The sequence below is a fragment of the Lissotriton vulgaris genome, chromosome 10 (genome assembly GCF_964263255.1).
Source record: "Lissotriton vulgaris chromosome 10, aLisVul1.2, whole genome shotgun sequence".
Taxonomy (NCBI): Eukaryota; Metazoa; Chordata; class Amphibia; order Caudata; family Salamandridae; genus Lissotriton; species Lissotriton vulgaris.
This window is the reverse complement of record NC_141698.1, coordinates 537,048,561-537,075,772: the sequence shown is the minus strand read 5'-3', so window position 1 is coordinate 537,075,772 and position 27,212 is coordinate 537,048,561. Positions and strand designations below refer to the sequence as shown.

General features: G+C 43.8%; 1 protein-coding gene across 1 annotated transcript in view; it reads left to right on the top strand.

Annotated features, from left to right (window-relative positions):
• The window catches only part of LOC147688480 (lipopolysaccharide-induced tumor necrosis factor-alpha factor homolog), a 236,723-nt gene that overhangs the window by 85,057 nt on the left and 124,454 nt on the right, over positions 1 to 27,212 (top strand). The window contains exon 3 of the mRNA XM_086939830.1: positions 19,871 to 20,030. Coding sequence (XP_086795956.1) covers positions 19,871 to 20,030 — 160 coding nt within the window. The remainder of the gene's footprint in view (positions 1 to 19,870; positions 20,031 to 27,212) is intronic.

Here is a 27,212-nt window from a genome sequence, read left to right as displayed (position 1 = left end):
AGGCATAAACCTGGTGGATCAACACCTGGCAGGCTCTATGAATGCCTGGTGAACAAACACAGCCATCGAAGCCTAATGGATCAAAAATGGCATCTCCAGTCGGGATGGCACAAGATCTCTTTCAGCAGTGGGGAGAACCCTGGTAAGATGTGTTTGCCTCTGAAAATGACGGGCAGTGTCAAAAGTATTGAGCGCTGGAGTTTTCAAGGTGGCTATCGCTCGGTGCTGCCTTTCATCACAAATGGAGCTCAGGCCTGCAGTATGCCTTTCTGCCCATACCACTCCTGCCCCAGGTTCAGATGAAGATTAGGAGAGACCGGGCCCAAATCATACTTGTGGCTCTAGACTGGGCAAGGAGAGTCTGATATCCAGAGCCTCTGAGGATGAGCATTGATCCTCCGATCCGGCTGCCCCTTCAGGTAGATCTTCCAGTGCAGCAGCAGGGGAGGGTTCTTCATCTGATCCTGTCAACTCTGTGCCTCCATGCATAGAGATTGAGCTGAAACAGTTGATAGATTTTAACCTTCCTCCTGAAGTCTGTAATGTTATTCTGGCGGCCAGGTGGCCCTCCACTAAGACGGTATATGCCTGCTGATGGCAGAAATTTGTATTATACTTCACACATAGGTCTATTGACCCTCTTTCTGCTTATTTTTCTACTGTCCTTTGTTAATTTTGACCCTTGCCCTACAGGGCTCTGCTTTGGAAACTCTCAAGGGTTACCTTTCTGTTCTGTCTGCTTTTTTGTGGCTGCCAGACCAACCCTCTCTCTTCAAATCACCCATTATACATATAATTCTGAAAGGGCTGGCTCACCTGATTTCACCTATACCATTTGTTATGCCACAGTGAGACCACAATTCAGTCCTCATCTATCTAATGTGCGCTCCCTTTGAGCCTTTACCCAATTGTCCCCTCCAGCTTTTGACCATCAAAACAGCCTTCTTGGTGGTGATTACATTGGCAAGGAGGGTGAGTGAGCTGCAGGCGTTTTGCTCTCCTCCTTACCTTATGTCCTTTCCAGATAAAGTGGTGCTTCGCACCAGGGCATCCTTTTTTACCGAAACATGGAACCCCTTTCCATCTGGGTCAGTCCATCAAGTTGCCCACCTTCTTTGCTCCCCCCATTCCTCTAAGGAGGAGGAGCAGCTCCACTGACTGGACCCAAAAAGAGTGTTGTCATTCTACATTGACCGAACTAAAGAGTTCTGGGTAGACAGCCAACTCTTTGCGGGGTACGTGGGAGCGAAGAAGGGCAGGGCAGTGCAGAAAAGGACCATTTCTCGCAGGGTCATTCTCTGCATTAACATCATTTATGCCCAGGCAAAGAAGCAGCCCCCTGAAGGATCAAGGGCCCATTCCATCAGCGGAAAGGCTGCGACTATGGCCTTGGCTCTGGGTGTCCCAGTACAAGACATATGTCAGGCAGCAACTTGGGCATCTTTGCACATGTTTGCAAAATGCAGGGAAGGGCACTTTTCTCACTCGGTCCTGCAAGACTTCCTAGTATACGATATTGGTCCGCAGCCCGTCACCTGGATGGTATGGCTTGGGTATCTAATTCAAAGGTAAGGAATCTTTAGCTAGAAGTCTCTTTCAGATGCACAAGTTACTTACCTTTGGGTGCGCATTATCTGGTAGAGACTTTATCTAATTGCAGATTCCTTACAGCCCCACCGATGACTCCCTACTTTGCGAACTAATATTGTAGGGGTAGGGTTGCTCCCCTCTTCAGGGCCTTAGTTTTGCACACAACTACGTTGGTTATTTGTGGCTCTGTGCTTGTGGCATGGAAAAAACTAAAAGTACAGATGTCCACGCACCTGGGTGGCATCTATATAGGCACCGCGACGTCATAACCAACGCTGCAGACATCAAGCGGATCAGAATGGAGCCACCAAATGCAGCACGCAGGGGTATTGCTCAGTAAAAGTTTCTAGATCAAGCCTGATGCCTGGGAAATTCATAGGTAAGGAATCTGCAGCTAGCTAAAGTCTCTACCAGATAATGCATTATCAAAGGTAAGTAACTTATTCTTTAAGTGTAGTGACCTTAGATATAAGGAAACTTATATCTGTTGTGAGGTGTGCAAGAACCATCTCACACAGGCTGCAAAGGCAGGCCTGTAGTCAGAGTTTAAGTGGACTCCCATGGGTGGCACAATACATGCTGCAGCCCATGGGAGACCCCTGGTGTACCTATGCCCTGGGTACTTTAGTACCATATAGAAGGAACGTATAATGGTACATCAGTAGCCAATTGTGGAGGTACCAAATTACTTACCAAAACCATTTTGAGAGAAAGAGCACCGATTCTGGGGTGCTGATTGGTAGGATTCCAGTAAATGACAGCAAAACATACTAACACCAGGCAAAATGTGGGGGTAATCATGAAATCAGATCCAACTTTCCTACACTACCTGTTTCTAGGCCTTTGTTCTCTATGGATTTGTTGCAAAGAGTTTTTGGTCAGTCTAGTCTCATTCCATTGGCTGTTTAAAGCTAGTTGTCATGAAGGAGCCCTTTTTCTCCGGATTTTTATCAAGTTTCTTGTTGGAAATTGGGATTTTGGTTGAGTTGGGGGAAACCCTACTCAAGCAGCAACCACAATCTCCGTCATGGTGACATACAAACAAGCCCCAGGAGCGGGTGGAGTACACAGATGGTCGTCGATATAGCAAGAAGAGCAGGCTTGAAGTCGCAGACAGTTGTCACTGTAGCACGAAGATCTTGTAAGGCATCACGATGCGCCGTTGCTGACGCTTAGCAAAGTGAAGATCTTACGTTGTCGAGTGTTGCTGGCAGTCACTGCGGCACAAAGAGTCAGATTCACCGGAACTGTGCATTGGTGGGCAGAAACGAGCTGAAAGATCTTGGTGCAAACTGGCTTGTTCACGTTCCTTAGGAGCTCAAAACTTCAGGATTTCTCCTTTTCTTGAGCAGACAGCTCAACTGATGCCACCTCAAGGATCTTACACATGAGGGACACCTCTTGGGGATCAGGAGCTCACTCCAGTAGAAGCCATCAGGGCCTACGCTGGTCCAGTTGCAGGTCCATGCTAGATATGCCTGGACAAGTTTTCAACATTCACCCATCATATAATACATAGATATAATTAACCATTTTCATGTCTCAATAAAACTGGGACAGCTCACTAGAGGATCACTGAAATAATATCGAGGGACAAAATATCGACTTGCAAAAATATCGTGGACAAAATATCGACAGTCAAAATATCGAGTTTGTATCTACAAACAGGTAAGTACAAAAATATCGAGTACAAAATATCGTTTACAATAATATAGTTGTAAAAAATATCGACTTTATTAAAAACAGTGTTAAATTAAATTAATATTAAAATTGAATTACTAAAATATACTTAAAAATACTTACATTAACTTATAATAATTAAATAATAAATGAAAATAATAAAAATAATTTTTTACAATCTTATTTGTTAAAACATATATATATGGTAACATACTATAATTAAATAAGATACTATTAAATTACCGTACGATACCAGAAGTGTAAAAAATACTATTGCCACTCCAAAGAGTGCAAGCGTAGGGAAAGCGTTGGATAGCGTAGGGGTTAAAATTACTATTCCCACTCCAGTGGGTGCAACAGTAGGGAAAACTGACCCTGAACCCTAAAAATACCCCTTTACCCTAAAACCCAAAACTGACCCTGAACCCTAAAAATACCCCTTTACCCTAAATCCCAAAACTGACCCTGAACCCTAAAAATACCCCTTTACCCAAAAACTGAAAACTGAACCTGAACCCTAAAAATACCCCTTTACCCAAAAACTGAAAACTGACCCTGAACCCTAAAAATACCCCTTTACCCAAAAACTGAAAACTGACCCTGAACCCTAAAAATACCCCTTTACCCAGAAACTGAAAACTGACCATGAACCCTAAAAATACCCCTTCACCCAAAAACTGAAAACTGACCCTGAACCCTAAAAATACCCCTTTACCCAAAAACTGAAAACTGACCCTGAACCCAAAAAATACCCCTTTACCCAAGAACTGAAAACTGACCCTGAACCCTAAAAATACTCCTTTACCCAAAATTAATTAATATTATTTAAATACCAATTAATTATTAATTAACAATAACAATAAAGTAAATATAGTAGCACATTAGCTGTAATTAATTTAATTTAATAATTATTATTATTTTTTCCCAATTAATTAATTAACAATAACTAAAAATTATATATATATTAATAAATTACTCTAATTAATGTAATTAACTAATTAATATTATTTAATTACCAATTATTTACTAATTAAAAATATGTACAAAATTATATTAATTAATTAACTAATTAATATTAATTAATTACCAATTAATTAAAAATATTTACAAACATATATTAATTAATTAATTATTATTAAATTACTTCCCACCCTTATCCCCTATTAACCCAACATCCCGCTCCTAAACATTAACTACAATTTATATTACTATTAATACATTTTTTTTTTAACCTTTTTTGTACATATTATCGAATTTTTTTACTTTGACTATTTATATATATTTTGTCGATATTTTTGTACTCGATATTTTTTTATCATTATTTTAATTGATATTTTGACCAACGATATTTTTGTTATCGATATTTTATTATTATCGATATTTTTAACTCGATATTTTGTCCATTCGATATTTTGGAGTCGATATTTTGTCTGTGCACCCTCACTAGAATATATTTTCTTTGTCATTTTTAGGTCGAGCATTAGCGTGCTATGTAGTCTGTTACTGATATTTTGTAGCACTCTAACTCCATCGGGTAATGTCTGCGCTATTCAAATCACTGACTGGCCCCCTTTGTATACTGTCTTGTATTACTGCTTGCCTTTGACATTGTACAATATCTTGTTTAGCTTTGTACTTGTTCACATCTCGTCACCTTATTTTTACTGCTGGCAAAATGTATTAATATGCATTCTGTTACTGCGTTTTGTAGCACTCTAACACCTCTGGGTAATGTCTGTGGTATTCAAATCGCTGACTGTTCAGCACTATGAAGAGCTTCAAATGAATACTGTTATTACTGGGTGCACTTATTAGTCGCATATAAAGTTTATATTTTGAGTTACAAGTTTCAAAATGTAGGTAATGTTTATAACACCAACCCTGTTCGCTGTTCAAAAGGTGAAATATCAGCATTCCAAGATGGCCACCTTTATTACAAAAACTAGATGAAAGCTCTTCCCCACTAACATGCAGATCCTTCATTACTGTCGGCCTCTGAAGAAGCACTCCTGAAAAGCCACTCCCATTAGTACCGATTGTGCTCATGGTTTCGTTCTGCTATTCATGTTGAATGATTTTAATTCCTTTGAACAACACACCACAGTTCAGGAATTCTATGGAAAACTGATACGTTTTCAGATTATTTGTATGCTTTGAAAGGGAGTTAGTGATCTTCAGAAACCAAATGTGTGACACGTGGAATAATGCTTTTTTTTGTTGCAGATTTATATAGTGCAAACTCGACCCGAAGGTACTGGATCCCTTTACATAGGCCCCAGTTATGCACACAAAGACATATTCATTTTTGCTAGGCAAGGGGAGATTAAGTGATGTGTCTAGAATCACAAGATGTTGAGCTGATGCCAAGGCTCAAACCTGGTTCTCCAGCTCCAAAGTCGCCAGCTCTGGCCATGAGACCAATGAGTTGTCACAAATAACCAGCATTTACAATGCAATAGGTCTCCTGTTTGCAAGACTTTGATGTATTGGCATTGTAAATGATAATGCCTTTTATTTGTGTTGTGATAACCTGCATGGGGTGCCTTAACACTCACTTTGTACTTACACTGTTGACTTCAATAGGTCTTGTGATTCCAAAAGTTAACAACTATAAGTATAAAGTGAGTGTTAAGGCACCGCATGCAGGATTTCAAAACACGTTAATAAAAGGCATTGTCATTTACAATGCCAATAGTTCAAACGCTCACAAATGCGAGACCTATTGCATTGCAAATGCTTGTTTACTTTGTCAGGCATGCTGTGGGCTTACAGACACCAGGAAGGTGACCTTACTATTGCAGCAGGAGAGGAGACACAAACTCTTTACTGTGCCATGCAGTCTGCCAGCGCAGCTCAGAGCTCTTGTCCAGCTCATAGCCCAAATTATTACAAGCCAATAGAAAGAAAATGCTGCTACTTTGAGGTAGGCGGTAGCAGGCAGGGTTCCTGGCAAGGAGTTTGTGGTCACTTTTCCTCCATTTTCGCATGCAAGTGAATAGTATAGGGATGAAATGACTCCTTCTGCCACTCCCTGAATGGAGCAGCAGCAAAAAGGAGGCTGTTGATGGATTACATCCTGTGCAATGGATGGAAACAATAGGAAGTAACCAGGGGTCTTTATAAGCCTTTTATCCTCTATTCCTAAAGCTGTTCTGGTATTTCTGAGTTGGGAGTTTTGATGGCAATACCAGAGGTTGAACAGCAGAAGTCAGGGTAGCAGTTTTTAATGCTAGTGACTCCTAAATGCAGGACAATACAGGTCTTATTATTTGTAACTAAAGAAATGTAAACCACTTGATAATCTTAAACTGGCGGTATGTGAGAATATTGTCCTTCAAAAACATCATACCCAAAATATAGCCTACCAAAACATTGTATAGTAGATTTACTTAAACTATACACATACACTCTCTCTCTCTCTCCTACTGAAAAAAAAACAAAGGTTAAAGTGACATTATAGGTTAGATTTTGGCTTATGTTAAACAAAAGTAACAGAAATTCACTGAAAAAGCCAAAGGTTAACACCGTATTATATTTAAGATTTTAAATGATATAAAATATTTTTTTAAACAAAAAAACACTGAAATTCACCAGTTATGGTTCACTAAGCGAACTATAACTTTTATCCCAGCTGAAAAACATACACACATAGCCTCTTGACAGCAACTGCATATAGGGGGGATAGGAAGCAAGCTTTGCTGGCCTGATTGATTAGACGCGAGACCCCTGAGGCCCCTGTTCTACAGTTACATACAAAGCTGGAGACCTAGTATATGTTATGCTATGGTATAATATTTGTAAAGCACATGGCTGTCCAACAAAGGGACAACCCAGCTCTAGCAGCAGATAGAGGAAGAACAGGGAGGAAGCAGGGTCAGCGAAAGAGCCCGGTCTTGACCGCCCTTCAGAAATTTAGATACTGAAGATGCTTCTGATGGAAAGAGGAAGGGAGTTCCAGAGGGCTGGTGGTAGAACCTTGAAGGGCCACCCTCTGTCTCTGCCAAAACAAGGCACTTCCAGGGGAAGATTGGCCGAAAGCAAATCATGTGATGGGATGTAGGGAAGACAAAGCTCCCTCAGAATCATAGGGCCTGAACCAGAGTGAAACAGAGCACTTTGAATTGAATTCTCTGCTCCATGGGCAGCCAATGAAGTTGGTGCCGAAGGCCAGAGACCGAGCAATGACTGGGGAGGGCAAACAGTGCACAAGCTGTAGCATTCTGAGTGCACTGTAGCCTTTCAATGGATGACTTGTTGGACCCAAAGAGCAGTACATTGCAAGAGTTCAGCCTGGCTAGGACAGTGGCTTGAACAATCAGCTGGCAAACATGAGGGTCGAACAGAGCCCATATGAGTTTGACGCCTCGCAACAAGCCGAAACAGATTCCTGTAGAGTACTTGGCATGCTCTTCAAAGGTGAGGGCGTTATCAACTCATATGCTTAGATTTTGTACAGCAATTTTCGGCAGAGGGGGTGCACCGAGCTTCGGAGGCCACTAGTTGCTGCCCCAAAGATGGGAATCTCTACCTAATACCAGGATTTCAGATTTCCTGGAGTTAATTGGAGACAATTATCCTCCATCCAGGCAGAGATGGCGGTAAGGTCGTCCTGAAATTTGTCGTCAGCTTGATTGGGGTTAATGGTAATAGAAATCACCACCTGCGTGTTATCAGCGTATGACAGCAGGGAGATGTTTCGGGCCATGGCCAACAGGGCCAGTGGCCGCCGAATGTAGACATTGAACAAGGTGGGACTAAATGCTGAACCCTGGTGGACGCCGCAGTGCGTATATGCACAAGGAGCGATAAATTAAGTATTTGCCATTCATCTAGATGGTGTATGTAGAGAGAATATTCATTTTGCAGGAGTCAATGCAGGGTTTTCTTGTATCTGTTGAGCTCCCAATGCTGGACTCAGATGTTGCGGCGGCTCTGGATAGCCCGATCACTAAAGATGAAATCTTTTTGTCAATCAGACGTCTCAAACCTTCCAGGACCCCTTGTAGTGGGGGGTTGCCGGCGGAATTTTATCATAAATTTACTGCATTGATTGCAGACCAACTCCTGGAAGTATATATTGTATATATTGTGGCACTTGATACCAATTCTCTACTATCCTCCATGCATAAAGCCCTGGTAGTCATGATATCGAAGCCTGACAGGGGCCCTTCATTTGCCACATCATATAGGCCGATATCGTTAGTGAATCTTGATGCAAAAATCCTGAGTGGAGTTCTGGAGGTCCGTCTCTTCCTCACTTGCCCATCCTTTTACATTAGGATCAATCAGGTTTTATTCCGAAGTGCAGTACCGCTCATAATGTACAATGACTGGCACATGTGTATCATGCTCCACACCTTTTAGAGGATGACTTTGTTCTGGCACTTCTAGTTGCAGAGCAAGCATGTGATTCTGTAAGCTGATATTACATATGTCGTGTGCTCCAACAGTTTAGGTTGGGTTCTGGATTCATCTAATGGGTTCACTTTCTCTATTCAGCAACTTCTGTTAGAATATGATCTGGGGGATGGTCTCTGATCCATTTAGGTTGTCCTTAGTCATCGCTTTTGTTCGTGGTCGCTATGGAGCCATTAGTGGATACCCTGCATTGCATTTTGGGGTATGCCTCTTTAAGAGACCAATCATGTGGTGTCCCCTTATGCTGATGACACTTTAGTGTACCTTTGACAACCAGCTTATTCACATCCAATACTGCTTAAAGTATTGAAGACGTTTGGAGATATCTTGGGCCTCTGAAAAAACAGAATTAATCTAAGTTGATTCCCTTTAGGAGACTGGTGGGAGTACCCGAGGACGAATTGTCTGAGGTGGAATTTTCCTTGGTGACCTCCGGGGCTCATTATCTAGGGGTTCATCTTGCCCACATGGCTCCGTCATATTTAGAATTTAATATCGGAAGAGTTGTGGAGGGAATACGGGGTTCAATAATGTTCTGGAAGGACCTACGTCTGTCTCTTATAGGCGGTATTGTGATAGAGTAGATGATCTTACTGTGCTGTCTCTATGCTGAAGCACACCTTTTATGTGGTCCCAGACATTATTTCTGAATGCGGTACAGCTTGATAGTGGACCTCCTCTTAGGTTCCAGAGAATGTGGTGTCAGGAAGGACTTGAGGTTCCCAACCTGGAGTCTTATTACATGACAGCTCAGCTGCAGCATGCAGTTCATTGGATGAATGATAATGACAACTGTGAGAAACAACATTTAGCAGGCACAAACAGTGGATGAGCTTTGCTGACCCTCTTGATGCTTGGCCCTGGAGTCCTCTCATTTCTCCCTTATATCATACAACATTTAGGGATCATATGGGAGAGTGCTGTCAGGTGGGTTGTTCGCTTAGCTCCTTATACACCGGATATGCCTCTCTGGATGGTGCAGCCCTTCTCTTGCACTGCTGAGTCCATGTTGGTACACCGTTGGACGGATGGCGGTTGCAATTTAATGGGAGACCTACACATTGATCCGCATTTTATTGCACAAGAAGAGGCAATTACTTCCTTTAATTTGGATGTTGGATCTGCTACACAAGAAAAGTTTGAGCTTTGCATGAGTGGTGTGGCCATCCTTTCCTAAGGGGCTCCCTAAAAATAATATCTTAATGGGCATGTTGTATATGGCCCAGGGACATTGATTACTATCCCATCTCTACCGGGCTCTATGTGATGATTTGCCAGGAGCAGCAATTTCTATAGAGGCGAAATGGAATACCTTGTTGGGGGAGCTCCTATTGGCAAGGGACTGGGTGACGGTTTGTGAGAGTGTTCAAAAGGTTAGTTGTAATAAGCGTTTCAAACTCCTGCAATATAATTTTGTGCATCAGATGTATCTTACCCTTTGAATGCTTCATATAATCTATCCTATCTGCCAGAAGAATGCCCACGCTGAAAGGCCTTAGGGGACGATTTTATTCACATGGTCGGACTTGTCTGTCCATGACCTCCTACTGGCAGGAAATAGTTACTCGTCTTAATGAGGTTTTTGTATGGGAGGTTCCCATGGAGATCCGACAGGTGTTACTCGGATTAACTCCTTCTACGGCAAAAAAGAAATTAAGTAGGAAATGTATCCTTTTGGGATTCGTGTTGGAGAAGCGACATATTGCTATTATATGGCTTAGGCCCAAGCACACCCCTTGTAAGGCGTGGTTGCAGGATGACTGTGAATGGAGGACTGCAGAAGAGGTGCGGGTGAGACTGGAACGAAGAGATGAAAAACTTGAAGACAATTTGCTAGCAGGGTCATCTATGCTTTATGTTTTGCGGGAGCCACAGACATTTCTATATCTGTGAACGCTACTGAGGGGTTAGCATCTCCCATTGCCAGGGGTGTGAATGCAAGATGTATAGATATAGAGGTTGGCTAGAGGATCATAGGGATAACCAGGAATATTTATAATGTCTTATTTTTTTCTCTTAGACGCTGGCCTAACACAATAGCAGGTTAAGAGAGTGGTGATAACATTGTTATATAACGGCGCAGAATCCAGTTAACAGTATAACATGTTTTTTTCTCTCTTGTATGACAAGGCTTTGGTTACCATTGGATATTTGCTCTTCTGATTATGGATATATGCTATGGATTTTATATGTCAAAGAATCGTGTGGTTTTTGTCCTTTTTTGCTCTCCTCCATGGGTATTTCTGCATTTGCTCTATGAGTATTATGATGTGTATCATTTATTTGTACGTGGACAGTGGGGGGAGAGATGATGAAAGCCCAAAGATGGAATCCTAATGGTATGCATTGTCTATATTATATTTCTATTTGGCAATCAAGTTTTTAAAAATACTTTTAAACCCAGCCTTTCACTGTTTATGAAATCACATACAACATCACTCATGACATGTTAAATGTTAGCATTAACAACATCACTGATGACATGTCAAATGACATTACTGATGACATAATCCAAAGAGTGTGACAGTGTGCTATACTCTTAAATGTAATTAGTAAGGTACATCTGGAGAAAAGGTTTTATAGCTTTTATACTGCTGAGGAGTATACATTTTTGCAAACGCTTGCCACCTAAAAGAGCTTGGGTGTCTGGAAGGTGTGGAATTTCCAGAAAGAGTTTGCACTAGTAGGGATTCACTATTTAATGGGGCTTGGGTATCTAGAGTAAGAGGGCTCTTTGTGAAGAGTTGTACACAGGACAAACGCTGTGCGTTGTAGGAATTTGGCCACATAATAGGGCTTGGGTGCCTAGAGGGAGTGGCTTCTCCGTGAAGCAGAACACAAGGAAAAGGCTTTCTTTAGCAGAGGTTTAGTCACCTAACAAATGGGGCTTGGATGTCTGGAGGGGGTGAGCTGTCCATGTAGAGCTGTCCGTGAAGAGCTGTCCGTGAAGAGCTGTCCACAGTGTGAAGGCTGCACGTAGTAGGACTTGGTGACCTAATGGGGCTTGGGTATCTTGAGGGAATGTCCTCTCTGTGAAAGCATGAAAGTGGTGTTGTCAATAATGTCATTGAACATGTTATCAGTGGTGTAAAATGTGAGGTCAGAAGCAGTACATAGCAAGGTGAAAGTTATAGTTAGCTCAGTAAAGTATAGCCCATGAAATTCAGTGTGTTTTTAAAAAATAGTTTTAATATTAAGACAAGCCCTTTCTACAAAGTCAATTTAACCTTCCTTTTTTCAATGAATTTGTGTTTTTTCCTCATATTTATCCAACTCCCTCACAAAAAATACCCTTTTAAAATGTAAAATGAGGGGTTGGATGCAAGGCCTGAGCGCAGGGCTTGGCTCACAACCCTATAGGTGGCCACCCCCCACCCAATGTGCATGGCCTTTTTGTTTGTGCAGCATCTGTTTGGCCACAGGTCCAGGCCATAAAACCCCTACTGATTTGCACATTGTGGGGCTGGCGGCCGAGCCCAAATCTTCACAGGTGTCTAACCACCATGGGTGCCCTACAGTGTTCACAGCATGGGGTTGGCGGTAGGACCTGGTAAGCTGTGTACTACTTCCTGTGGGTGGGCAACCTCCCTCACATGCAACCTTCAGCTGTGCAAGGAGTTTGGTTGATTGCTGCTCCCACCTCCTCACTGCACACAGACTACCACAGACACCCACCTTACATTTTTGATTTTTTTCCATTTTTTTTGGGCCTGCACCACTCCCATAAGACTATGCTAGGACCTCACAAGTGGCCTTGCTGGGTCCTGCTGGAATACAATAGAACCTGAGGGCTGATATTTCTTAAATTTTTTGTCTTTTTGGCTTATGTTTTTCTGTGTCTCAAAAACTGAAAACAATTATATCATAACCCAGAAGGCTCAATCACAACGAGAAAGCAGCAGTGCACAGACACAAATTCACTCGAACATCATGTGTTGAGCTGGTTTCCAAGAGTACATTTACAGCCAGATTCATGAAGCTTAATTGCGCTCGCAAAGGGCCAGATTCTGAGAATCTGGCCCATTGCGAGCGCAATTTTTGCATTTGGGATTCATCATCCCAAATGCAAACATCGATAAATGCGATTTCGCTAAATTGCGAGGAATTACATTTAACCCCTTCGGTGCTGCGGGAATTTTTGCCGTGTGCGGCAATTTTCAAAATACCGCGTTACATGACGAGCTCAGCTCGTCATCAGCACACGACACCCGTGGCTGATGACGAGCTGAGCTCGTCATCAGCATCGAAGGGGTTAAGGAATCTCTATTTGAGATTCCTTAAATGCAATTCATTAACCATTTATAAATTCCGAATTCGCAATTTCGGGCCGCTATTTACCGCGAGGTCAAACCTCGTGGTAAATAGCGAAAACTTAGAAAAATGCTTTTAAATGCATTTTTCTAAGTTGCATGTTGCACACACACATGTCCTTTGGACATGTGTGTGCGCAACACCAATGTAGATTACATTTCAGGGGTGCTACAGGGTGTCCTTTGGACACCCCTAGCACCCTTGAAATCGCATCCTTATTTGCGATTAGCAATTTGCTAATCGCAAATAAGGAATGTGTAGGAATCGCATTTTATTTTGCGATTCCTACATGAATCCCGTTTTGCGAGTCTGTAATAGCGATTCCTTATGAATCGCTATTAAAGACTCGCAAAACGGGTCTTTGATGAATCCGGCAGATAGACTTTACAAGTGATGAATCAAAGAGAGGTGGAAAGCCACAGGCTCTAAATTTGCTGATGCTTGCCGGGGCAGCCTCTCCATTTGTATATTAACGTTTTCTGTTTACAGCTGTAGTCCATCCCTTGAATCCACACCTGTAGTGGAGGGGGATCGGGTGACCTACAATATTTAGCAATATCTCTCTTTGCCACCAAGTAACCAATGCCCGCAAATAGTCAATGGTGTTGTGAGGCCTCTAAAGCCTCATGACCTCCAACAGCATTGTCTTATGGTTCAAGGCAGTGGCCGTATGCAACCGGCATGTCATGGTATTTTAGACACTCTGGCAGTGGGAAAAAATTACCGGTCATGGTCAAATAATATGATGCAAGTCCCCCTCAGGTCACCACAGCACAGGCATATGGCTCTGAAGGATCTCCCCATTTTTCAAAGTCCAAGACCAACTCCAGGATATAGAGAAACATCAGGGAACTCAATGAGGGCATATTACAGACTTGGAGATGCTAACACTAGCCTCAATATCACAACTGCCACAAGAGGTCCAATACTCACCAGAAATACCCACAGGACACCCTAAAAAATAGAACTAGCTAAAACACAATCGTCAACAATAATATGCTCTCATCAAAGGAAAGAATGGAAGAGCAAGTAGTAAAGTAACCAAGTTCTCCTCCATTTTTGCTAATGAAAAAACTGGGAAAAATAATGTAAAGCAAGAAATAAGGCAAAAAGTAGTACAAACATACAATCACCCCAAAGACAAACAACAACGGGGTACAATACATTCAGTTCTAATCAAGACACAGGAGTACTCCAGATCTGGCACAGTAAAACTACAGGAAATTAAAGAAAGTATTACTTACTATTCTACCAAAATCAGTATGAAAATACTCCCACTGAAGAAATAAGTGAACGAAAGGAACAACAATCTCATGATTCACTGGAAAAACAAAACATTGATACAAAGAAATCACAGCCTCAAAGCGGGGATAGAAGGAATGAGCACGAGCGAATGGAAGGGGGAATCCTTGACTTGTGAAGCCTGTAGACCAACAAAAGATGGAAACTTCCAGACGAATCAGGATTATCCTATTGAACTTAATAAACTAGGAAGATTGAATCCTCAGCAAAAAACTTAGGAGGTACAGCATGAGGATTCAGACGGATATAATATAGACAACCCAATTCAACTAACAATTAGGATTCAACAATGTCCTAAACATCGTTTCAGAGGAAATATAGTTGACATTCAATATGAACCACTTCAAATGTTAGAGTCAACAAACCAGCAGATAGGTTAATCAAAAAAAGTGCAACCAACAAGCATAATGATTGAAAGAGCCAACTCATTTTTTAACTAGAATACCAGTCCAGGGAAAGGCATGACATTGTGAATCGGGGAAACAACTTAAGACTCTACAGCAATCCCATTGCTTGTAAAAATCACAAGTGGAAGCATAGAATCTATTGAATTTCTATCAAATAAAGAAAAAAAACTAAGGGCTGACATTGGTAACATTGAATTGTATCCTTTTATCAGAACCAATCCTCCAGGAGTACGAAACCTTCCTAAACTGGGGATTAAAAATAAGAAGGCCCCCACAAACTGTATATCCAAGCTCATTTACCTTGCCAGAGAGGCTCGATTGCCAAAGTGAAAAAAACTAAAACAACCAAGCATTCTCAATACTGAGAAACCACATTGGCAAAAAAAAATAACCTACCATCCACAATTACTTTTCAAACCCAAGAAGAAAAGTCAATAAAATTAAATCAAGGATGGTTGGCAGCAGACCTGCACGTGGTAACAAAAGCCTGACAGGAAAAGCCAAGGAGTCTTAGGGAAAATTAACTTGTTCGAAGAGAAACAATCAGAATATGCTCCTGGAATATAAATAGGTTGCAATCCAAGATTCAAAAAGCGCACCTGACTTCCATATCAACTAATTTCCAGATTATATTCCTGCAAGAAACCTGGGCAACCCAATTCCTGATGTTAGAAGGTTTTGCAGAATATTTCGTACCTTCAATTAAACAAAGTAAACATGGGAGACCTAACGGAGGACTAGCTACATTCATATCAATAGACCTAAAATTTGAATATGAACAAGTATTTACAAATGACAATAACATTCTAATAGTAACATTTATTTATAGTGAAAGAAAGTAAATCAAATGTATTGTTACTAATAAACGTCTATATACATCCCGACACCAGAACTAGGAAGTTAATGGCCACCAACCTTACAAATATTGTACAGCATCAATTGAATGAGGTGATACATACTGACTTTAACATGAACCTGCTGTGGACAAACACCAGAGAGGAAGCAATTTTGCAACAGGACCATCTATTGGTGATCACTCGACACTCATTAATCCCGGAGAATAAAGCGTCAGGATGAGTAGTCGAAAGACATTTGTAAAAGACCTGGAATCCCTGAGACTGAGGGTATTAAACAGGAGGTTCTCACAAGACACACGATCAGCGTGGACCTACCATGCAAACGGCCATAAATCAAGAATCATCTATTCAACAGTATCCCTGAGCTAATTCCAGATGATAACATCTTTTCGGATTGCAAAAACAAACAGAAGTGATCATGGGCAACAGATACTGGAGATTATGCTCCAATGTACAAGACATCAGATATTAAAAACACTTCCCTGGGAGACTGGGATGGTAAATTATCAGAGAATTTTACTTGAAAGAAGGCCCCAGAGATCATATAACGAAAATGGCACGTACATTGGTTGAGGAAAGCTTTGAAAGGGGCTCTTGCACCGCAATGGTAAAAATGGGCACTTTTTACAAAGAAATGAACTGCCGCCTATGCATTGAAAAATTACAATAAACAAAAACCCAGCAGTCAAAGAAAAGCAATACACAGAATTAAACTATTCTATTTGAGTCGCCTTTTGCAAAGAAATCGCAACAGATTACTGAGAGAGATAAAGAAGTGGCTGGATAATACAGTCCTCCATTTCAAATTAAAAAGTACTACCTATGATCTGAGGAGGCGAAGTTGGGAAGAAAAATCTTAACTAAAATAAGAACTCTGGGCATAAGCACTATACACAAGTAAAATGAAAAATTCAAGAGATTTCTGGAAAATAATTAACAGCTTATCTAGAACTAGCAAAGCGGATTAACATCTACTTTAACGGAAGCTGTCTGGGTAGGATTTATTACAACTCACTTGAACAGAAACCCGGAAGTTAAACAAAGCGAAAGTACAGTGAACCAAATAAGAAAAGAAAAAGGGAATTCTAAAATTCAACTAAATATAACCGAAGATCAAGTATGCAAATTAATTTGAAACCAAAGAAAGACAGAGCTTCGGGCCAAAATAGGATTTTATTTGCTTTATATAAAGTTAACCCTACCGTTTGGGCGGAATACCGAACAAAGTATTTAAGAAAGCAGTTCAATCTTCATCATGACAGGAATCATGGAATGGTTCCATAATATCACCTATTTGCAGAACTGGTGGCTGGGCATATCCCGCTAACTATCAACTAATCACATTATAAGATACAGATGCTAAACTCTTTGCAGGAGTGATACTAACAGAGCTATCAAAATGGGCAACTGAAAAGCATATAATTCCGCCAAATCAATCTGGTTTTATGCAAGGGCTGGGTACAGCTACTAACATTTTAGTACTTTCAATACTACTAGATACATAGAAATCAAGAAAACACCCATTATATCTTTGCTTCGTGGACTTTAAATCTGCCTTTGATTGCGTGAATCAGCAAATCCTCTGGGAAAAGTTGAAGAATCAACAAATGCCATCCTGCCTTCTAATAGCAATTCAATTACTATACACTAATACCTGGGTTAAAGTTTGAATAGGTGATGGTTCATTCTTATCAAGAAAAATTGACACTTCCCTTGGTGTTTTTGCGCCATATTTAGCCATTTCTATTTAACTTGTTTTTTATCGGACCCAAGACACGCCCTGTATGATGTGAATGCCTTTCCTCCCAAACTAGAAGGAAGACACATTTCAAATGTATTATACGCTGATGATGTTATTTGATTCAGCCAAACTAAGATAGAGTTACAACTCCTTGTAAACAGAATATTAAGTTATTCCTTGGCAAATGGCATGGTAATAAACTACAACAAGACCAAAGTAATGGAAGTTAATAATAAGATATTGACAAAATACCGCCAAAATCGTCAGCAGGAGCAAATAAAAACATACAAGTACCTGAGAGTACAATTTGATTAAAAGGGTTAATTTCAACCACACAAGATAGACCTGCAAAGGATTGGTCACACCTTACTGAGTTTATTTACATCTCTGCAGAGGTTCCTTGAGGGGACCAAGTTATCGCCCTCTCCTAAAAGTAATAAACTCGACAACCATAAACAATTCTCTCACTAAAACTTTAAAGTTACCTCTTCGGCTTTTAAGTAATGCATCGCCAGTCTAAATCAGGTTTGAATTTGGGTTACCTAACCAGCTCATTGCTAGGAATGGCCAATTCATAAAGGTGCGAAAAAGAATAAAAGCAGATACCATGAACCCAATGTGCTAACTGCTATGGCAAGAAATGTAAACAAATCCAAAAAATCACAGTTATGGAAGTACTTACAAACCACTATAGACGAGTCCTAAGCGCAACCAATTTGGGATATGCCTGTAACGCCAGAGTCCTATAAAAGAACTACAAAAAAAATAACAAAACGTCTATTGTTGATGAAAGACAAAGAATCACTCGCAAACAGAACGCAGTATGAATGATCATGTATGAAACAAAACCGCCAAACCACAAACCTATTTAGAAACTCCTTGATCAACAAAACTAAAAAAACATATTTATTAAAGCACGATTTGGCCTTCTTCCAGTATCACCCCACACAATGCCATGGCTGTGCACAACAGAAACAAGGCCCTGCCAATTATGAAAAAAGAAGAAGAAAACATGACTCATTTACTTTGCATGTGCCCTAACTTGAAGGAAGAAAGAAGGGGGCCACTTAAGTGTCTTTTTAACATCCGTGAAATTCGGTCCTGCAGACAAGCACTTATAAGATGTCTTAAATCAACAGACACAATTCTGAATGCTGCTTTTGTAAAATTCCAAGTAAGGGCAAAAAGGAAATTGGACTCCTGTGATTAGACGCCAGTAACCCTGCACCTGCAGAGGAAGTCTGCAGAACTATTACCAAACAGGATTTACTTGATATGCACAACAGCGAAATTGCACAATACGATTGCACAGGTACAGGTAATAGGGAAGTTACAGTATTGTAATTAGTTTTTATCAGAGACATAGTGTGACGATTAGCTCAGTATTTTAAATGAGTTATCCCGAAGGTGCCATTTTTAATATAGATCAGTTTTATTATGTGTGTATTTGTAAGTCTACAGTGTATGATTTTAAATAAACAAACAATAAACTTAATTGATTGGTAGAATATTGAGGAGTCAATATTTTAAAATCATACCCATAATTTATGTGCACATTTTATTAATGTGTACTCTATGCGAATTTTCACGCCCCTGAATTAACCTTCATTAGGAAGCCTTGACTATTTGACCTATTTTACGCCTGAAATTCAAAGCCTACAGAGGAGGTAATCTACCTTTACTGTGAACTTGTATTAGAAACTGGTTCCAGTGGTCCCAGGCATAACTAGCAGTATTAGCAGCATGTAAAATGGTACCCCCTCAAAGAAATAAGTTGTGGCCAAGGAACAGAGGGGAATGAAAACACATCACTGTAGAGGGAAAGTTCCTTCAATGGCCATGTATTACAAAATCAATATACATCCTATTATTAAAGCTTGGTGACAAAGAAATTCTGAACAACCATTATTCAAAAAATATATATACTTTATTTCTCTTTTTTCATTTCGTATAGTTTGTTATTTGAAAAATTATTTCATAGAAAGTGCATTTTTTTGGGAGAAAATATTTTTTTCTTAATATATATAAACAGTTCTAACAAAATATGCTATAAATATATACAAAATCAATAAACACAACATATATAGTAGAACAACATCACCTGATATCATACATACAATTCAACATGCTCACATACTCACACCCATACCACAGTCAAACCACATCCACAGGGAAAAAGGAGAAGCTGAGTAATAATTGGCAAGATTACAGTGCCAATTCTAGGGCCTCAAGATGTAATTATTGGCCCCTGCACCAGATCGGTAATCTACCTTTACTGTGAACTTGTATTAGAAACTGGTTCCAGTGGTCCCAGGCATAACTAGCAGTATTGGCTACAAGGATCGCCTGCTTAATTCATTTAGTATGGTATCTGGCTTGCATTTAAAAATGTGCCAATAGCCACTGCTTCCCTACTAACGACATGGCAATCTCAAGTTATCTTACGATAATTAAACATCATTAATACAAAACTAAAATGGCTTGCTGCACATTAAATCTCAAATAAGGTGAAGGTACACTAAACAGGGTTCCATTTAATGCTGTCTCTCCTTTTTCCCATCCAGTTGTTGTGACGTCGCAGCCTGTCATTGTTATGCAGGCCTCCTGCGGAGACACGCCCATGAGAACCACTTGCCCGGCCTGCCAACAGCAAATCATCACTTGCATCCGCCCCACTCCTGGTCTTCTAACATGGTTACTGTTTGGAGGGTTCCTTTTATTTGGGTAAGTGTGTGTGTGTATTTTTATTTTCCATTACAATAAATAGTAATAGCCTCTTTATTCCACCTTCCAAGTGACTGTGTAGTTACTGGTTAGTGTTTCAGTTAGTTGCCCACCACCCTTCAGTCCGCATTCATTGTCTATCAAAAGTAATTACCATCTATCTAAGCCATGACATAGGGTTTTAGCCATAACGCCCAAGTGTTTTGGATTTTTGGGGACGCCATCTGCTCTCGAACCCCACTGTCACAAAAGCCTTCAGCATTCTCTTGCCAGGGTCGGATTGGGATCACAATTCGGCCCGGGCACTGACGAAAAAAGTGGCCCACATTCAAGAGGCGTGGCCCATATTTAAGGGGCGTGGCCCACATTCAAGGGGCGTGCCCTTTCATGAAACATCATTTGCACAGACAAGGAATGAAAGTGGGAGGATACTGTTCTTGCACAGGACACAGAGCCAAGGTGACAATGGCCTACATGCTGAGCAACTAAAAAAAATAGCAAGGCCCCTTTTTGTCACAAAATTATTCCAGCCCTCCAGCACAGGAGCACCTGAAAAGCAGCAAAGCCCCTGCTATTACTAACCTACTCAGCCCTCCCCAGACCTTCAGCTCAGGAGCACATGAACAGAGGTAAGTCCCCTGCAATTAGTAAATTAATCAACCCTCCAGGCCCTGGGAAAATGTCCTGGCAGGGGAGAACAAAACACAGCTTTCTGGGTCATCCAAGGTAGCCAGGTAGCCAGGGGGAAGCTGAGGTGAAGCTGGTGCATGGGAAGTGCCTTCCCAGTGTGTTCTGGCAGTCTGGCAGTTTGAGTATTTACCATTTACTGTAGTATTACCCTTGTACCTGTGTATGGTACCCCTTTGTAACTTGCACAAGTCACTTTTCTCTTGTAACACTCTGTTGCTACCTCTCACTTTTGTTTGCTTTAGATACTTGCACAAGTGCCACCATTGCCTACGTAACGTTTGTTCTTGTGCTGGAGTGTCTGCCATTTATTGCAGTATTATAACTCTACTTGTACTTTGTACGCTTTTGTAACCTGCACACATATCTCTTTTTCCTCCTGTAATGCACCGTTTGCTCCTCTTGTGTTTTGGTTGCTCACTATTGTCACTTTTGATTCATGTAACTTAACGTTTGCTTTTGTAATTTGTCCACTTATAATTTTCTCCTCATGTATTATTGCTGTTCCTAGTGTGAAGCGCTCTGACACCTTCGGGCAAAGTCCGCGCTATATAAAATCGCATAAATAAATAAATAAAACAAAAAATTCCAAACATCACCAGGCCCCCACAGCAAGACCCATTCTTCCTCGCCCACTATGCCCTGAATGTGAAGGGCTGCGGGCGAGGTGTTAAGACTAACACCGTTTCTGGGCTGCATGGGCGCCAGGGGGCCGAGGTGCAAATGGCACAAAGGCCCGATAAACACCTGGCCCCCAGGGAGGCCGATTATTGCAAACAATCACCCCTCCCCAGCCCAGCCTCAGCTTCATTGCTTGGCAGGGTAGGGGTGAAGGAGAGCCCACAGCTGACAATCGCTGTCTGGCTGTGGGCTCCCCTTTCCTAGTCCACTCTCTGTGGACTGGGACAGGGGAGAAAAAAAATGGCCCACAGAGGGCACTGAAGCACCGGCCCTTCGGCCCATTCCCGAATGCCCGCCTTGCCAATCCGCCCCTGGCTCTTGCCCGCGCGCCGTGTCTTATTGGCTGGAGCAGGTTGGAACGTCCATCTTTGCGCGATGGCCATTCGAGCTCCCATCTGACCCAGAGTAGCTCATGTCTGGTGGCTTCTGGGGAACATCCTTCGGCGTTCGAGCATTTCATGTCTTTCAACCGAAAGGAGCACAATTACCGTGGCTGCCCTATCGAGAGAACCTTGCAGCTGCAGTTTCAGCCCCTGCCAGGCTGCCGAAATGCAGTTTCTGTGACACACACATACTGGTGACCAACTGGTATTGGTGCAAATTCAGGACGGTGAGTGTAAAAATTCAGGACAAAGGGTCAAAATTCAGGACACAAATTCAGGACAGGAGGTCAAAATTCAGGACAATTGGATACGTTTTACAGAAACATCAGAAGTCACGCAATAGTATATAAGTAAGCCCAGCCATATCCAAACATGTTCAACCATTTCAAACCTATCCATCATGTATCCTTCCATCTATCATTTCACTCATTCATCCTTTCACTCATCCATCCATTATCCATCCACCCTTTCACCCTATCCATCTGTACACTCACCCATCCACTGTTCTACCATCCTTCCATTCACTCATCCATCCTTTCTCTTATCCATTTATCCTTTCACTCCTTCACTCATCTATTCATCCTTTTGTCCATCTACCCTCCCTTTCACTCACTCATCCATCCTTACACCCACCCTTTCACTCACCGTTCACAAATTCACCCTTGCACTTAGCAATTCATCAATCCATCCACCATTTCACTCATCCATCCACCCACGCACTCATCATCCACCTTTTCACTCATCCATCCTTTCACTCATCCATCCACCCAGCTACCCTTCCACCCATTCATCCAGCTATTTACCTTTTCTCTCTTCCATCCTTCCACTCACTCATCAATCCATCCATCCTCTCTCCTTATCCATATATTCAATCTTTCATTCATCAATTCACCCTTTCCCTAATTCATCCAGCCATCCAACCCATACCTTCACCTACTCACTCGCCCACCTTTTCACATTAATTTTGAGCTGAGCCTTTTTGGGAAGAGGCCCGTCAAGAACAAAAATCCGTTCCTGGATATTCCTCGCTGCAGGAGCCATTCCAGGACTGGGACAGAAGCCTCCCAAGGCAGAGACAGGATCCACCACAGGGGAGGGACAGGAGCCATCACAGGCGCGGGGGGGACAGTAGCCACCACACGGGGGGACAGGAGCCATCACTGGGGGGGATGGAGGGGCAGGAACCAACACAGGAGGGGGACTGGATCCACCAGGGTGGGCACAGGGGTGGGCATGCAGTATTCTAGTATCATCTTGGTCTCTTCCAGGGTGGGGTAGGGCTCCTCACCCCTCCTGGACAAGACAACGAGAAGACAGTCTCTCTCCCCAAAATTTAGTTTTGCCATCTCCACTGTGATGTACAGTAAGTAAAGGAGATACTCCAAGAGAACTGATTTAACTGATTGTCCTCCATACTTTGTTAATCAGTGTGGATGTGATTGTGCCATTTATTTATTTTATTACATTATAGACTGCAAGTTTGAAGAATCGAGGTTTGATACAATTTAGTGACAGTAATTAAGCTCTGTGAAGAGAACCTCGTGCTGCCTCGGTGTAATCAGGGCCGGTTCTAGGATGCTTGGGGCCCTGAGAAGAGGCGCTGACCTCCCGCTGGTGCCCTGAGAGGAGGCTGACCCCCCGCTGGTACCCTGAGAAGAGGCGCTGACCCCCGCTGGTGCCCTGAGAAGAGGCACTGAGCCCCCCGTTGGTGCCCTGAGAAGATGTGCTGACCTCCCACTGGTGCCCTGAGAAGGGGCACTGACCCCCCATTGGTGCTCTGAGAAGAGGCGCTGACCTCCCGCTGGTGCCCTGAGAAGAGGTGCTGACCCCAGCTGGTGCCCTGTGAAGAGGTGCTGACCCCACTGGTGCCCTGAGAAGAGGCGCTGACCCCCTCTGGTGCCCTGAGAAGAGGCGCTGACCCCCCTCTGGTACGCTGAGAAGAGGTTCTGACCCCCACTGGTGCCCTGAGAAGAGGCTCTGAACCCCTGCTGGTGCCCTGAGAAGAGGCGCTGACCCTCCGCTGGTGCCCTGAGAAGAGGCACTAAACTTCCTCTGGTTGCCCTGAGAAGAGGCGCTGACCCCCGCTAGTGCCCTGAGAAGAGGCGCTGACCCCCGCTGGTGCCCTGAGAAGAGGCACAGAACCCCCCTCTGGTGCCCTGAGAAAAGGTGCTGACCACCTCTGGTACCCTGAGAAGAGGCTCTCACCCCAGCTGGTGCCCTGAGAAGAGGCGCTGACCCCTGCTGGTGCTCTAAGAAGAGGCACAGAACCCCCCTCTGGTGTCCTGAGAAGAGGTAATGAACCCACTGGTGCCCTGAGAAGAGGCGCTGACCCCTGCTGGTGCCCTGAGAAGAGGTACTGAACCCCTGCTGGTGCCCTGTGAAGAGGCGCTGACCCCACTGGTGCCCTGAGAAGAGGCGCTGACCCCCGCTGGTGCCCTGAGAAGAGGCACTGAACCACCCTCTGGTGCCCTGAGAAGAGGCGCTGACCCCCCTCTGGTACGCTGAGAAGAGGTTCTGACCCCCACTGGTGCCCTGAAAAGAGGCTCTGAACCCCTGCTGGTGCCCTGAGAAGAGGCGCTGTCCCTCCGCTGGTGCCCTGAGAAGAGGCACTAAACTTCCTCTGGTTGCCCTGAGAAGAGGCACTGACCCCCGCTAGTGCCCTGAGAAGAGGCGCTGACCCCCGCTGGTGCCCTGAGAAGAGGCACAGAACCCCCCTCTGGTGCCCTGAGAAAAGGTGCTGACCACCTCTGGTACCCTGAGAAGAGGCTCTGACCCCAGCTGGTGCCCTGAGAAGAGGCGCTGACCCCTGCTGGTGCTCTAAGAAGAGGCACAGAACCCCCCTCTGGTGTCCTGAGGAGAGGCGCTGACCCCTGCTGGTGCCCTGAGAAGAGGCACTGAACCCCCCTCTGGTGTCCTGAGAAGAGGCTCTGACCTCCGCTGGTGCTCTGAGAAGAGGCGCTGAACCCCTGCTGGTGCCCTGAGAAGAGGCGCTGACCCCCCGTTGGTGCTCTGAGAAGAAGCGCTGACCTCCCGCTGGTGCCCTGAGAAGAGGTGCTGACCCCCCGCTGGTGCCCTGAGAAGAGGTACTGAACCCCTGCTGGTGCCCTGGGAAGAGGTGCTGACCCCACTGGTGCCCTGAGAAGAGGCGCTGACCCCCGCTGGTGCCCTGAGAAGAGGCACTGACCCCCCTCTGGTACGCTGAGAAGAGGTTCTGACCCCCACTGGTGCCCTGAGAAGAGGCTCTGAACCCCTGCTGGTGCCCTGAGAAGAGGCGCTGACCCTCCGCTGGTGCCCTGAGAAGAGGCACTAAACTTCCTCTGGTTGCCCTGAGAAGAGGCGCTGACCCCCGCTGGTGCCCTGAGAAGAGGCGCTGACCCCCGCTTGTGCCCTGATAAGAGGCACAGAACCCCCCTCTGGTGCCCTGAGAAGAGGTGCTGACCACCTCTGGTACCCTGAGAAGAGGCTCTGACCCCAGCTGGTGCCCTGAGAAGAGGCGCTGACCCCTGCTGGTGCCCTAAGAAGAGGAACAGAACACCCCTCTGGTGTCCTGAGAAGAGGCTCTGACCTCCGCTGGTGCCCTGAGAAGAGGCACTGAACCCCTGCTGGTGCCCTGAGAAGAGGCGCTGACCTCCCACTGGTGCCCTGAGAAGAGGTGCTGACCCCCGCTGGTGCCCAGAGAAGAGGCGCTGACCCCCGCTGGTGCCCTGAGAAGAGGCACTGAACCCCCCTCTGGTGCCCTGAGAAGAGGCTCTGACCCCCGCTGGTGCCCTGAGAAGAGGCGCTGAACCCCCTGCTGGTGCCCTGAGAAGAGACACTGAACCCCCTCTGGTGTCCTGAGAAGAGGCTCCGACCCCCACTGGTACCCTGAGAAGAGGTGCTGAATCCCTGCTGGTGTCCTGAGAAGAGGCGCTGAAGCCCCTCTGGTGTCCTGAGAAGAGGCTCTGACCCCCTCTGGTGTCCTGAGAAGAGGCGCTGCCCCCCCCTAGTACTCTGAGAAGAGGCGCTGACACCCCCCCCCCCCCTTCCCCCCTAGCTACGAACTCTGAGCCCAGGCTGAGTTGCAGAGTGAAAAGTTTGACTTTAATGTTTCTCTCTGTGATTCCTGTGTTTTGTGTACATCAAATCCGGATCTCCTTGCGACCATCTAACATCCAAACTATTTTCAACCCTTGCCCCAGTGTTGGCCCATCCCCTCTCTTGCCTTCTAAACACATCCCTGATAGAAGCGGAATTCCCTCAAATCTGGAAAGAGGCTAGAGTTAGACCACTACTAAAAAAGCCCGGTACGGATGCAAACACCTTTTCAAACTATCGCCCTATTTCCTTGCTACCCTTTCCAGGGAAAGTGTTGGAGGCATTCGTAAATGAGCAGCTGATAAGCTATCTTGAGAGGAACAATCTACTCGACACCTCACAGTCAGGCTTCCGCGCTGCACACAGTACGGAGACAGCCCTGATTGAGGTGACCGACAACATCAGAGGTGCCCTCGACAAACATCAGTCATGCATTCTGGTACTTTTAGACTTATCGGCTGCCTTTGACACCATCTCCCATCACATCTTAGTCAGACGACTGTGGGAGTATGGTGTCAAGGGGCAGGTTCTAAGGTGGTTCATCAGTTATCTGTCCGATCGAACTACCATACTACAAACTGATGAAACTTTGGCCAGTACACGGCCAGTTACCAGGGGTGTGCCTCAAGGCTCAATCCTCAGTCCCTCGCTTTTTAATGTTTATATGGCCCCTCTGGCCAAACTCATTAGGGCACATAGTTTTGACGTGTTATCATATGCGGATGACACGCAAATACTTGTTACCCTTGACCATGATATCAATGATACAAAAAAACGTTTTAAAGAGTGTCTGATCAAGGTTAAAAACTGGATGAGTCTGAACCACTTACAACTAAATGGTGCAAAATCTGAAATAATGACCTTTGGTCAAGCGAGTGCACATTGGACTCAAGACTGGTGGCCCCCGGAATTGGGGGAATGTCCGGTCCCAAAAGAATCCGTCCGCAACCTCGGAATCCTCATGGATAATAAATTATCCATGAAGGACCATGTGAACCATACTGTCGGGACCTGTTTTGGAATCATGCGAAGCCTCCGCAGAGCTTTCAAATGGATACCAAAAGAAGCTTGCAAAGTTCTAGTGCAGGGCCTCATAATAAATAGGTTAGACTACTGTAATTCCATCCTGCTTGCCATAAATGAGTGCCATATAAAGAGGCTACAAGTTGTTCAAAACACTGCTGCCCGTCTGATTCTTGGACTCCCAAAACGATCTCCTTCCTCTCCAAGCCTAAAGAATCTACACTGGCTCACAATAAAAAAAAGAGTCATTTTTAAAATCATGTGTCTAGTTCATAAACATATGCATGGCACTGGACCCAAATACTGGAACCAAAAATTGACCTGGTACCAGCCC